The sequence below is a fragment of the Grammomys surdaster genome, unplaced genomic scaffold (assembly GCF_004785775.1).
Source record: "Grammomys surdaster isolate TR1022 unplaced genomic scaffold, NIH_TR_1.0 125984, whole genome shotgun sequence".
Classification (NCBI taxonomy): Eukaryota; Metazoa; Chordata; class Mammalia; order Rodentia; family Muridae; genus Grammomys; species Grammomys surdaster.
This window is the reverse complement of record NW_021620800.1, coordinates 2,788,597-2,802,613: the sequence shown is the minus strand read 5'-3', so window position 1 is coordinate 2,802,613 and position 14,017 is coordinate 2,788,597. Positions and strand designations below refer to the sequence as shown.

General features: G+C 44.1%; 1 protein-coding gene across 1 annotated transcript in view; it reads right to left on the bottom strand.

Annotated features, from left to right (window-relative positions):
• Positions 1–7,612, bottom strand: part of Tdrd12 (tudor domain containing 12) — a 71,210-nt gene extending 63,598 nt beyond the window's left edge. The window contains exon 1 of the mRNA XM_028754204.1: positions 7,589–7,612. Within this exon, the coding sequence (XP_028610037.1) occupies positions 7,589–7,612 (24 nt within the window). The remainder of the gene's footprint in view (positions 1–7,588) is intronic.
• Between the last annotated feature and the right edge of the window lie 6,405 nt (positions 7,613–14,017).

Below are 14,017 nucleotides of genomic sequence, written 5' to 3'. Positions count from 1 at the left end.
AACAGCCAGCCTGGTCTACACAGTTCCAGAACAGCCAGCCTGGTCTATATAGTTGCAGAACAGCCAGCCTGGTCTACACAGTTCCAGAACAGCCAGCCTGATCTACACAGTTCCAGAACAGCCAACCTGGTCTACACAGCTCCAGAACAGCCAAAGGTACAGAAGTGAAACCCTGTCCCAAAAACAAAACAAAAAGATCTGATAGAAGATCAAATCCCAAAACCACATAAACAAGAATAGGCAAGCAATTCTCAATCATGTATGCAACTCAAAAAGCAAACAGGATAGTGGGCATGGTGGCAAACATGTATGATAAAACAGCCCTGAGGGGCTGGGTGAAGTTCAATGGTAGAGCACTTAACTAGCATGTGCAAGGCCCTAGATTCCATTCTCAGCGTGAACCCCCTCCCCCCCAAAAAAAGATAGGGGGGGATAACAGATAAGTAAATATAAATTATTACCTAGGGAAAGGGAAGAGTGGAGTAGAAGATCAAAGTCGGAACTATCTGAATTTATCTTGGAATATATTATTATTTTTAAAATTATATTTAAAAAAATACAGCTCAGCTGTAAAGCTGCTGCTGCTATGGCTGGCCACCTGAGTTGTTTGAGCCCTGGAACCCATAAAGTAGGAGAAAAGTTCCACAAGTTGTTAAGTTGTCCTCTGACCTCCACATGCCCATTGCCACAAACACATGCACAAAATAAATTAAATGCAACAAAAAGACCCCAAAGGGCTGGAGAGAGATCAGAAGCTAAGACCACTTGCTCCTCTTCCAGAAGACCTGAGTTCATTCCCATAAACCAAGCCAGGTAGCTCAAAAGCACCTGCAAGGCCAGCTCCAGGGGATCTGATGCTCTCCCAAGCCTCCAAGGCTGGATTTGATGCTCTCCCCTAGCCTCCAAGGCTGGATCTGATGCTGGCAGCACACTCATGGTACACACCCAGATACATACTGTCTTAGTGTTCTGATGCTGTGAAGAGACACCATGATGACCAAAGCAACTCTTATAAAGGAAAGCATTTAATTGGGGCTGGCTTACAGTTTCAATAGTCCATTTTCATCCTGGCAGGAAGCATGGCGGCATGCAGGGAGACATGGTGCTGGAGAAGGGGCTGAGTTCTACATCCAGACCTGCAGACAGCCGGACTTCAGGGCTTGGCTTCTTGGGCCTTTGAAAACCTCAAAGCTCACTTCCAGTGACACACTTCCTCTAACAGGACCATGTCTCCCCAATCTTTCTAAACAGTGCCACTCTTGGTGACCAAGCATTCAAATCAATGAGTCTATAGGGGCCATCCTTACTCAAACCATCACACATATAAATAAAAATTTAAAACTCTACAAAAGGACCATTTTTAGAAATAAGCTAAAAAATGAAAAAGTAAAACTTGAATAAAAAATATCAGTTAAAACTACCACTGATTTTTCAAATGCACACCCTACTTCTGCCTACTGAGAGGGCCAAGAAGCAATAAGACACAACTTTGTATCCTATACACCAGAAGGCAGGAACACAAGTGTTTTAGTTTTTTTCTACTCTTATTAATGCTTGATTTTTTTTTTCTTTTTAAAGACCAGATTTCACTATGTATCTTGGCTGGCCTGGAACTGGCCTTGTAGACCAAGCTGGCCTCAAACTCACAAAGATCTACTTGCCTCTGCCTCCTGATTATTGGGATTAAAGGTGTGTGCCAACATGCTTAGCTGTTTGGATGTTTTTATAATAACTGGGGGGAAGACAGCAGTCACTCAGGCTTTGTTACTGCAGAGTAGTCTGTAGTCATATACTTAATAGCATAACTATCTCCTTCTTGCTGAATGCAATAACGAAGGGATAAAGCAAAGCCCAGTAAAGCCAGTTACTAGGCATATAAAGAAATAAAACCATGATACATGGCCAAGAAAAAAGTCACTAGGCAGTGACCCCAGGGCTGGGATGTAAAGCTCAGTGGCACACACTTGCCTAACATCTCAAGGTCCAGAGCTCTATCCTAGAAAGGGAAGGAGGAGGGAACCCAAGCTGCTTAGCTGGCAAGGACTTGAAAGTAACTATTACAAGAATGTTCGGCCGGGCGGTGGTGGCGCACACCTTTAATCCCAGCACTTGGGAGGCAGAGGCAGGCGGATTTCAGAGTTCGAGGCCAGCCTGGTCTACTGAGTGAGTTCCAGGACAGCCAGGGCTACACAGAGAAACCCTGTCTCGAAAAACCAAAACCAAAACCAAAAAAAAAAAAAAAAAAGAATGTTCAAGAACTTAAGGACCACATGGTTATAAGTGTCTAAACAATTTTAGGAAATGGGACTTTGTCGTTGTTTTGTTTTGTTTTCCAAGCAGGATCTCTCATACCTCAAGCTAGCCTCAGACGTGTGATAGCAGGGTTTCAATCTCCTGGTTCCATGTCCTGAGTGCTAGACTGACTTACTTACAAGAGTGTGCCACGACACCCAGCTGTGCTTACAAATGAGATCTATATTAAAGGACAAGAAGTAGGGCTGGAGAGATGGCTCAGAGGTTAAAAGCATTGGCTGCTCTTCCAGAGGTTCTAAATTCAAATCCCAGCAACCACATGATGGCTCACAACCATCTGTAATGGGATCTGATGCCCTCTTCTGCCGTGTCTAAAGACAGCTACAGTGTACACATATAAAGAATTCTTTAAAAAAATATACACATACAATTCTTTAAAAAAAAACATGACAGGAAGTAAAACACAGGAAATAAAAATCTAATAGTGGTGTACATATTCCTTTCTTCCACACTGGCTGGAGTGTGCTAGATACTACTGTAAGACAAGACTATCAGGAAAACTGACAAGAAACTTTCTGTTTTGTTTTGTTTGTTTTTTTGTGCCAGGGTTTTTCTGTGTTGCCCTAACTATCCTGGAATTTGCTCTGTAGATCAGGATGGCCTTGAATTCAGAGATCCACCTGCCTCTGCCTCCTAAGAGGTGGGATTAAAGGCGTGCGCCACCACTGCCCGGCAATTTGCCAGTTTTTGTAAGTATGACTGTCTACATAGAAAATCCTAAGGAGTCTATAAAAATATACAACTACAATGAAAAAATATAAGATTACGATAAAAGAAATTCAGAGTCAAAAATACATGGAGAGTCAGAGCACATGTCTTTAATCCCAGCACTCTAAAGAGGGAGATGGATCCCCTAATATTCAGGGCCAGCTTGGTCTACATAGTGAGTTCCTGGCAAGCCAGGGTTACGTCAGATTCTATCTTAAAAGAAAAAAAATCATGCAAACACATCCACACTTGTGGGTTAGAAGATTTAATATTGACATAAATTAAGATGTTAATACTAATACACAGATTTAATATTTATCATTAATCATGACTTTAAAACAAAATTTTAAGGGATCCTAAGTAGCCAATAAACCTCTAAAAAGAAAGACGCTAAAGTGCTGAGTATGTAGCTCAATTAGTAGAATGATTGCTGCTCATGCAGCAGGAACAACAAATGACTTTATAACTCAGAATGTGGGCCATGGTTTACCACAGCCACATGAGTGAGCCCTGGCGAGGCATAGCTCTGAGGACCCTGTGTCCTGAAGACGTTATGCTGTTATGGAGTTTGGCTCTGCCTGCTGTCCTTGCATCCCTCTTAATCTAATAATTACAGGAAAACTCTTGAGAGGGTTTCCAGCCCCTCACTGGGCAGTATCTCTGACACTCACAATAATAATGCTTGATCTCTTTCAGGCATTGCTGCTGGAGCAGATTCATGTTTCAATCATCACTCTAGGAAAGAACTTGGAGATGTAGATTATCAGCAATGACTACCACCCTTAGAAAACATTTGGAAAAATAAAACTGTTAGTGAAGCTAGGTTGAGATGTTTTTAGTACTGGCTCTGATGTAGAAAATCTTAGGGAACAATTTGAAGTTCAGTTTTTTGGTTTTTTTTTTTTTTTAAACTTTATTTATTTATTTATTATAAGTACACTGTAGCTGTCTTCAGACACCCCACAAGAGGGCATCAGATCTCATTGCAGATGGTTGTGAGCCACCATGTGGTTGCTGGGATTTGAACTCATGACCTCTGGAAGAGCAGTCAGTGCTCTTAACCACTGAGCCATCTCACCAGCCCTTTTTTTTTTTTTTTTTTTTTTGGTTTTTCGAGACAGGGTTTCTCTGTATAGTCCTGGCTGTCCTGGAACTCACTCTGTAGACCAGGCTGGCCTCGAACTCAGAAATCCTTCTGCCTCTGCCTCCCAAGTGCTGGGATTAAAGGCATGCGCCACCACTGCCCGGTGAGAATTGATTTCTTATATCCATTCTTGCCCTCAGCTTCCTAATTTAATAAGAATTGCTGATGAGTAGATATGCATTTTGAGGATTTAAGATACATATGACTGATTTTTATATAAAAGTTTAGATTTGTGATTCTTTTAAGATTCTTACAAAATTACTTTAGATATTTTTAAAGATTGATTGATTTATATGAGTACACTGTAGCTGTCTTCAGACACACCAGAAGAAGAGGGCATCAGATCCCATTACAGATGGTTGTGAGCCACCATGTGGTTGCTGGGAATTGAACTCAGGACCTCTAGAAGAGCAGTCAGTGCTCTTAACTGCTGAGCCATCTCTCCAGCCCACAAGATTACTTTTAAAGATGCCAAAGCCGGTCATTGGCAGCTTGCCTAGCTGTATATGGAGTCCGAGGCTCACGTTCCAGCACTACATAAAACTCGCCATGGCAGTGCATGCCTGTCATCCCAGCCCTCCTGAGACGCAAGGGGAGGATCAGGCACTGAAGAAGACAGAGGCCATTCTCAGCTGAAAACACTATATCAATACAATACTAGCTAGAGGAACTCATGCCTCGTTTCAAAACTTACTACAAAACCACAATAATCCAAACAGTGTGGTGCTACTGTAATCTAGACACACAGACCAGAAGGATAAAAGTCCCAGGACCGCTTCCTTTACAATGTGGCTCAGTAATAGCAGACAAAGGTAGTAAAGTCATTCTAGGGGAAATGATTGTCCAAAACTGTTAGCAGGAAACTGAGTACGTCATGCCATAGGATGAACTAGCACCATACAGAAAAACTAACTCCAGGGCTGGCAGGATGGCTTACTTGCTGGGGAAGTCAGGCATCTGGAGCTCAGTCTCTGAAACCCATGGAGACATGTGAGAAGTAACTCTACAGCTCTCACAGGTATGCTGCAGCATGTGTCTCCTCATAATAAACATGAATGCAATAAAAACAAAACAAAGAAAACTAACTCAAAAGGTATCATAGCCTAATTGTGAGATGTAGGACTGTAACACTCTTAGAAGCAGACAATACAAAAGCCTTCCATTATATTCAGCGTTGGCTGCTTGGATACGACAGAAACAGCAACAAAAGAAAAATTAACGACCAAACTGATCAAAATTGTATCTGTATCGTATGACTCCAGAGAGACTATAAATGTAACAGTCAATCATGTGTCCTAGTCTACTTTCTGTGACTAAAAACACGGGGGGGGGGGGGTTACAGGCTTATCTGGCTTACAGTTCCAAGCTGTAGTTGCTGTACAGAAGGGAAGCCAAGGGTGGAGCTAGAAGGGGTGAGTCTCCCAGAGTGAGAACACCCGGATCCTTGCTTGCTTGAGCTCAGCTAGCTTTTTCAATTATACAATCCAGGATACCAGGCCCTGGGAAGGCTGAGGCCCTCGATGGGGTGTGTCTTCTCACATCAACTAGCAATCAAAATAACCACACACATACACGTCCACAGGCCAGCTTGATCTAGTTGATTCCTAATTGAGATGCTCTTCCCAGATGATCAATTCTAGGTTGTGTCAACTCTAAGTAACCAGAACATCATAGAATGAGAGAAAGTCACTTCTCTGCAGAGGAAGAAGAAAAAAAAGAAAAGGCCTTGTGCACACAGATAAGCACTGGAGAAGCCAGAAGGTTAAACACACAGCTTACCTATTCAATGGATGGAGGTACATAGCTGCTCTTCCTGGAATACCAGGAATGATAAGAGTGTTACAACCTGATGACCCTTTGCTGTTTGATGAGACAAGCTCTGCCCATATCTCCCAGAATGCATGCTTTTACTTATCCCAGATCTTTCCTCTAAATCTTGAGCATTGCTTTTAGGTCATAAATCTTTTCTTATGAATGCTGTCACTTGTGCTTAAACAGCCGAAGTGACTTCTGTGTTATCTCTGTGCCAGGCCAACCCTAACACCAACGGGTGTTATGTTTACCTCAGTCTAACGCCCTAGATCCTAAATCTTGGGCTCTATCTCTGAGCCAACAGTACCCATTCTTGTGAAAGAAACCAGATGTGGTTTGTAAAGAAACTCAATGTTTTAAACATATCTTAAATTGTTGTACTCTTCAGACTGAGTTCGTTGTAATCTGAATACTCCCCCACCCCCGAGAATTGTGCTGTGCTTAAACATGGCTGAAGTTAAATGATATGGGCCAGATTCTAAAAGCCTTGGTCCAGCATCGGTTACCATATAATCAAACTGAGCCAAGTGTCACCCTTCCCTCACCCTCATGTCTTTTTCCCCGACCTGCAGTAAAGTCTGCAGGAGAATCACCACACTTTTCAGGAAAGGGACTGAGAGTTCAGAATGTAAAAAGAACTTGTAGACTCACTCAACCACCACACCATAATCCCAAAGAGCTCAAAAAACCGAACTGACGACCTGAGGTGGCATTTTTCCAGTGAAGCAGATAAAGGTGACCAAGAAACACATGAAAAGCTGTTTGATGGATTGTACAGACTGCTCTCCGGTTAAGAGTAAGTGGTTTGGTCTGGCAGAGGCCCCAGATTCCATTCTCATCAGCTGCTAGCACCTACGTGGGAGGGCGGGGGAATCACAACTGTCTGGAACTCCGGCCGGTCAGAGGATTCCTGAACTCATGTGCACATATCCATAGACACATTAGAAAATTTAAAAAAAAAATTTTTTTTAATGATGCTTGACATGCTGGGTGCAATAGTGCACAACTTTGATCCCAAGCACTGCAGAGGCAAAAAACGGCAGGTTGATCTTTCTAAGTCCAAGGCCATCTTGGTCTACGTAGAGATTACTGAGCAAGCCAGGGCTACAGAGTTTAGCGGCTAAAATTGAATACATTTGATAAAATAAGCGGGACCAGTAGGAGGAGTCAGTAAAAGGTGATTGCCAACAGGCCTGAGCTCAATCCTCAGGTGAATTGACTCTGACTTCTACACATGCACCATGGCACAGGCACACCCACAGGGATAACACAAATTTTAAAATAAGTTTGACAGTACCAAAGTTACAAGGCCTAAGTTTACAGAGTAAATTTAATTCTAGTTGATCGGTTCACCAATGAATATTTCACTTGAGGAGGTGGTATTTGTGAGATAGGGTCTCATTACGTAGCCCAGGCTGGCCCGGAACTCACTGTGATTTTCTTGCATGCTCCACTGAGCCCAGTTCATATACTGCATGTTTTAAGTATACTAGCATTTGCCACCGCATCTGCAACCAGGGTGTGCAACTGCGTCCCTCGCTTATCTGAAAGCCCCAAGATGGCGTCCGCACGTGGGGAAGATCGTCGAGGAAGGCCTCGGGCACTCCTCACCTTCAGCACCAGGACCTCGAGCATCCCGAAGACGCTTCCTGGCCCTCCACTCACAGAGGAGCTCACAACGCACAGACTGGGAGACAGCACACGGAGTGAGAGCGTCTCTCACCACCAACAAAGAAGACGCTCAACCCGGCCTGAGAGCGTCTGCAGCCTTCGCAAGCCCGGCGCACGCACTCTTCAACAGCCCGCGCTCACCCTGCGCCTGCGCACAGGGCTCCAGAGGGCTAGAAGGCACCTGCGCGCCAACGGCCTGGATAACGGTCTGGCTGCGCACGGCGCCACCCTCAGGCTGGGCGGTGAACTACAGGGCGAGATAGGATGCGTGGTCCCTCTCCGCCAGTGAAACCTGTATGAGGTTTTACTTGTCCGCCCCCAGGATGGAATGACTGCCTGCAAGCCAAGTCTTTAGCCTTATTGCCTGCCAGGAAACCCTGCTCTCCACTACCGTTGGGCTAGCTTGCATCCTCCATCACAGGGTCTCTCCTATATGAATATCCGATCGGCTTGCAGCCATCATGGGTTGTTGTAATCAGCCACTCAGATCTTGTGTGTCTTCCTGGCATCGTTTCCACCTGACCACATACTGGAAAAGGCCCTACCTCCTGAGCCAGGTTCTACTCACACCTGTACTTTATTGTGGCAGCATAGGAGTTTTTTTTAAACTCCAATTTTCTGACCTTGTATCCTGAGACAGACGTAGTGGTTCTAAGTTACATGTGATTACACTTGAAATAAAGGATTCAGAGGAGCACGGGGAGGGTTAGCTATCAGCGCCGTCTTGGGGATCACCAACAAACAAGAAGTGGACTGATAGTAGTCTGTTAAAATTTAAGGAATCATGACTCTACCGAGCCAAATGATTTTACAAAAGAATTCTTTGATGGTTGAATTTTGAAAGAAACGGAACTGATTGTATTCATCTTCCAGTAAGGGAATCAAGATGGCAGCAAAGAGACTTCCAGTTTCAAGAAAGTGTGGAAATAGGAGGGGATGGGGAATCATGAGTTTGGTGGTGCTGTCTCAGTGCCAAAACCGGAAGAAACAGGCAGATCCCTCGGACTTGATGATCAGCAAGCCTGACCTGCTTCATAAACATCAGGAGGGTGAAAAGACAAGAAAAAAAAATGTGACTAGATAGATGGTTCAGTGAGTGAGAGGACTTGTTATGCAAACACGGGGACCTGAGTTCAAATCCCCGGCACCTATGTAAAAAGCTAGACATGGCTATAGTTGCCTGTAATCCCAGAATTGAGGTAAAGAGAGAGACGGTTCGTAAGAACTCACCGGCCAGCCAATCTCCTCAAAATGGTGACTTTCACATTCAGTGAGAGACCCTGTCTCGAGGGAGTCTCATGGAGAGCCTGTGCTCTCCTCTGTCAACCTTGTGTTGAATTGTGTGTGTGCACACACTGCACATGTGCATCCATACATACACAACCAAGGGATGTCACCCAAGATTTTGGACCCACAGGAACAAATGCACCCACACAAATAAGCCTGAAAAGGTAGGGTGGCTTACAGCTACAGTCTCAGCAGGAAAAACTTGAGGCAGGATTGCTGCTGGTTTGAGGTTAGCCTGAACTACAATAAGAATGTGTCTCCAAAAGCAAAATGCCACACGTGTGGTTGATCTCACAAGGACCTGCAAATATATATTTAAAGGCTCAGGAAGGAAAGTGGAAGAAATAAGCCTCCCTGTAGTGTAGGAAAATCATTTTCTCCTTTGGCTAAGTCACAGGCTACAGGATTGTACTTTATAATTTGTTTTCTCATGGCTTATGGAAACCACAATGACTCTGAATGGTCAAGACTACTGAATTGTATATGAAGACACACTTCTATTATCTGACACTCCAGAGGCCGGCCGAGGCAGGAGGGTAATAAGTACAAGGCTAATCCTACATTACCTATGTAGGTTCTAGGTCAGCCTTGGCAGCTTTGTGAGACCCTGTCTCAAAATAATAACAATAACAGCAACAACAGCACCAATAATAGTTTCGCTTTGTATTTTTGAGACAGAGTCTCGCTACGTATCCTTGGCTGGCCTCAAACTCACAGATATCCTTCTATCTCTGCCTCTCTCTTGAGTGTTGGGATTAAAGGTGTGTAGAGAGAATTTCTAATAAACAATACCTGTCAATATGGAAGCTAATGGCCAATGAGCTGAGGCGGGATATAGGAGGTGGGACATCCAACAGGGGATAGAGAGGATTCTGGGAGATAGAAGTGCAAGGGATTCACCTGGAACTCTGAGAAGCCTGTAGACCAGCCTCATAAATGAACTCAGGTTAAAGGGAGATTTGTCCCAGGAACTCTATGGAGGAGACAGATGTAAGAAGACAAGGAGAGGAAGCCAGCCATGTAGCTGAACCCAGGTTAGAATAACGGATAATAGGTTAAGTACAAGTCAGAGAACAAGCCAAAGCTTACGGCCTAGGCATTTATTAATAAATAGTCAAGAGTACTTATTTCTGGGAATTAAGTGGACAGGAAGGAAGAACTTGGATTATATATATGTATTTTTACAAAGATATGTGCCTTTGTAAAAAATATTTTTGGGTTCATTGACTTTGATAGAGTGGTGTCTGTGTCACACCATCCATGGGTACTTCTCTGTTCTGTGTAACATACACTTTTTATAGATCTATCAAATCTCTCCTCTCATAGTCTTTCCTCTTCCTCCCATAGACACTTTTTTTTTTTGAAGGAACTATTTGGGTGATGAATTTGCCACATGACTCCTTTCTTTTTTAAAAGATTTATTTATTTTTATGTGTGTGAGTACACTGTAGCTGTCTTCAGACACACACCAGAAGAGGGCATCAGATCTCATTACAGACGTTTGTGAGGTACCATGTAGTTGCTGGGAATTGAACTCAGGACCCCTGGAAGAGCAGTCGGTGCTCTTAACCTCTGAGCCATCTCTCCAGCCCCCCACAGACACTTCTATTTATGAAAAAAATATAGAATTTTTATGAGTTTTACGTGAAAAATCTGTTTTTGTTTTTTTTTTAAAAAAACTAAGCTAATGTTTAAGTTCTTTTAAACATTGGCAGTCTTTTTTAGCCATATATAATTATTCAGACATGGTACTGATAATTTAATTGATTTCTACACTTATCGTCAGGGTTTCTATTGTATACTGCCATTTTAAGAGGTCACAGGTTGGGTTGGATAGCTGGTTTGGTAGTAAAGAATACTCAACTGCTCTTTCAGAGGACCCTGGTTAGGATCCCAGCATCTATATCAGAATGCTCACAGACACCAGTAACTCAAGGGATAAAATGTCGTGTTCTGCCCTCTGTGGGTACCAGCACACACACACAGAGCTAAACATAAACATATACATATACACATACACATAAAAATATAAATGTTTTATTAAAAGAACGTTTAACTGATCTTTCAGTCTATGGAATTTCTATTCATGACTTTTTCTCAGAGATGGAGGCTCTTCAGAGTCCACACACGTATAACTGATTATTTTTACAGCTTTTACATGAGACTGGTATAGAATTAATAAGTATACACCCTTTCCCCATCAACATTTCACATGTATCATTCAGCTATCCCAATACTGACTTCGGATGTTTGTAACTTACTTCTTTTTGTTTCTTAAAACTTGGTACTTTGTTTATGTGTTATTTATTTGTTATCAGGACAGGGTCTCACTTTCTACTTCAGCCAGGCTCTGAAATTACTGCGTAGACCAAGATAACCTAAAGCTAGCCTCAAACTCAGCATCCTGACTGAGTCTCTCAAGTTCTGAAATTATAGGTGTAATTGTATAATCACCATATGATCACCTCTCTTCCTCTCTCTCTCTCTCTCTCTCTCTCTCTCTCTCTCTCTGTGTGTGTGTGTGTGTGTGTGTGTGTGTGTGTGTGTGTGTGTGTGTTCCGGAGGCTGATGACAGTGGGATGTCTTCCTCTTACCGTTTTCCCTTCTATTCCATATCTCTTGTTATTTGACTGTTTCATACATGTATTTCTACTTTTCTAACCTTTACTATGATAAGCAACGTGGTCCAAAGCAACGTAGGGTAGGAGATGGTTTATTTGGCTCACAGGTCACACAGTTGATCACTGAGGGAAATCAAGGCAGGAACTGAGCTCAGGAATGGAAGCACAGACCATGCCAGAACCTACCACAGTGGATTGCTTCCCCTGCCGGCTCACCTAATTTCTTCTAAAGCCCAGGACCAGGTGTTCCAGATAGCACAGACAAAAGTGGGCTGGGTCTTCATCCATCAAAAAGCAATCAAGAGAGTGCCCCGTTAACGTGCCCATAGGCCAGTGTGATGGAGGCAATTCCTCAGCTGAGGTTCCCTTCTCCCAGCTGACAACCAAGATTCACCAGCACATCTTGTACAGTGAGCTTTAGTAGTTCTAACACCTCTCCTTCTCTCATCCCCCGCCCTCTCCCACTGCACCCCTTCTTCCCAGGAAGTCTCCCTCTGCTTTCCTGTCTCTTGAATGTGATCCACTGAGTTTGCTTAAGAGTCACCCGCACGAATATGGGCAGGTGGTTATTTACTGAAACATGCTATACCACTGAAGATAATGGTACCACAGCACCCAGCAACCTTTGACTGCTGATAGTCCCTCGAGGAGGGCTCCTCCCCACCCATGATGAGAGCTGACAGGTGCAAATCACCACAGTTTCGGTGAGTCCGTGAGTGTGAGCCCAGTGTCAAGTCCAGAATGCACTGTTTTGCTGCACATCCTTTGACACTTGGTTCTTCCTGCCCCTCTTCCACAGTGTTCAGCCTTGGTGTTGTAAACGTCCTGTTTAGGCCAAGCTCTCCATCATCCCTTGTTCTCTGCACATTGGCCAGGTATGGGTTTCTGCAGTGACCTATCTCTGATGAAGGCTGGAGACTGAGCTAATCTCAAACAGCAAAGCAGAGCTGGGGCTAATCCACCTTCCTTTACGAGACAGGGTCTCTCAATGGACGTAGTGCTTACTGCTTTGGCCTCAAGTGTTGGTATTAAACAGATCCCCAGGATCTGCCTGTCTACATTTCCCTGCGCTGGGGTTTACAGGAGACCAACATGTCTTAATTTTACAGGGGTGCTAGGGTTATGAACTCAGGTCCCCATGATTGTAGAGCAAGTGCTTTACCAATGACCGAGCTGTGTCCCCAATCCCCGTCCATGAGTTTATCAACATAGATGTACCAAACCGGGCCTGATGGCAAAGCACTGTAACCTCAGCTCTTCAAGAGGCTTGGGCGGGATGATCACAACCTCAAGGTCAGCCTGGGCTACAGAGCGAGTCCTGTCCCAGAATGAAAAATGTCTCAGTGCCACAAGGACTCGAGTTTGGATCCCCAGCAGCAGTGTAAAAAGCTGGATGTGGTGGCAAGTGCCCATGGTACCCATACTTGGGAGGCAGAGGCAGGCAGATCTCTGGAGCTTGCGGCTCAGCCTGGTCACAGTGAGCAGATTCAATGAGAGACTCTGTGTCAAAAAGTGGAGATTGAAGAAGATGCCCTAACATCAACCTGTGGACTCGGCAGACTTGAGTACACACACACATACTTGTACACACATGTGCACACAGTCACACAATTTTGTTGTTGCTGTTTGTAACGACCCGTTCTGCTACTGTGTAACGCAGGTCAGGGTCTAGCAAGAGAGAGTGGGGATGGAGGGGCAGGAGACTCGAAAAAATGGAGAGAAGACAGGGTCTGATCAAGTCTTGTTTATTGAAAGGAGATCCTGGGTATTTATACCCTTTACCACGTGCTTTGCCCTCGTGGACAAGCACAGCTGAAGGCACTACATCATGTGCCTAGCAGCGTGGAGACCACGTGCGTCTAGCTGCTGGCAGCACTAAATAGCAAAACAAGGTGTTTATCAGAGTGTGCTCAGCTGTTTCGGGCTGTTGAAAACAAGTCTCTTGTCAGGGTATATGGCTCGAGATGGCTGTAAAAGTGATAGCCGCTTTGGGCTAAGAGTCGGCTCCCAACAGCTGTTGGGCCTAATGATGTATTCATTTAGTCTCAACAGTTGAGAGTCAGAGTCAGGCACATCTCCTGCGTTTGATGCTAGCCTGGATTACATAGTGAATTCCAGACCAGCCAAGGCTACCAAATGAAACTCTGTCTGGAAAACTTATAAAGAAAAACTAAAAAAGGGCTGGTGATGTAACTCAGTGGTAGAGTGCCTGCCTAGAATCCACCAGGGAGAGAGACCCAGGTAACCTATTGGGTAAGATACCAAATGAGACCTGGCTGGCTTGGTGTGGTATGCCTTTAATCCCAGCACTCTAGAGGCAGAGAACAACAACAAAAAAACTACAAATGATAAAATATTCAGAGTATGAAGACAGTGTTATTTGGGGCTGCTGGAGAAGGCTGTTGCTGCAGGTGGGAAGTCATATAAGTTTCTCAGAATGACTCCTTAGGAGAGACAAGTT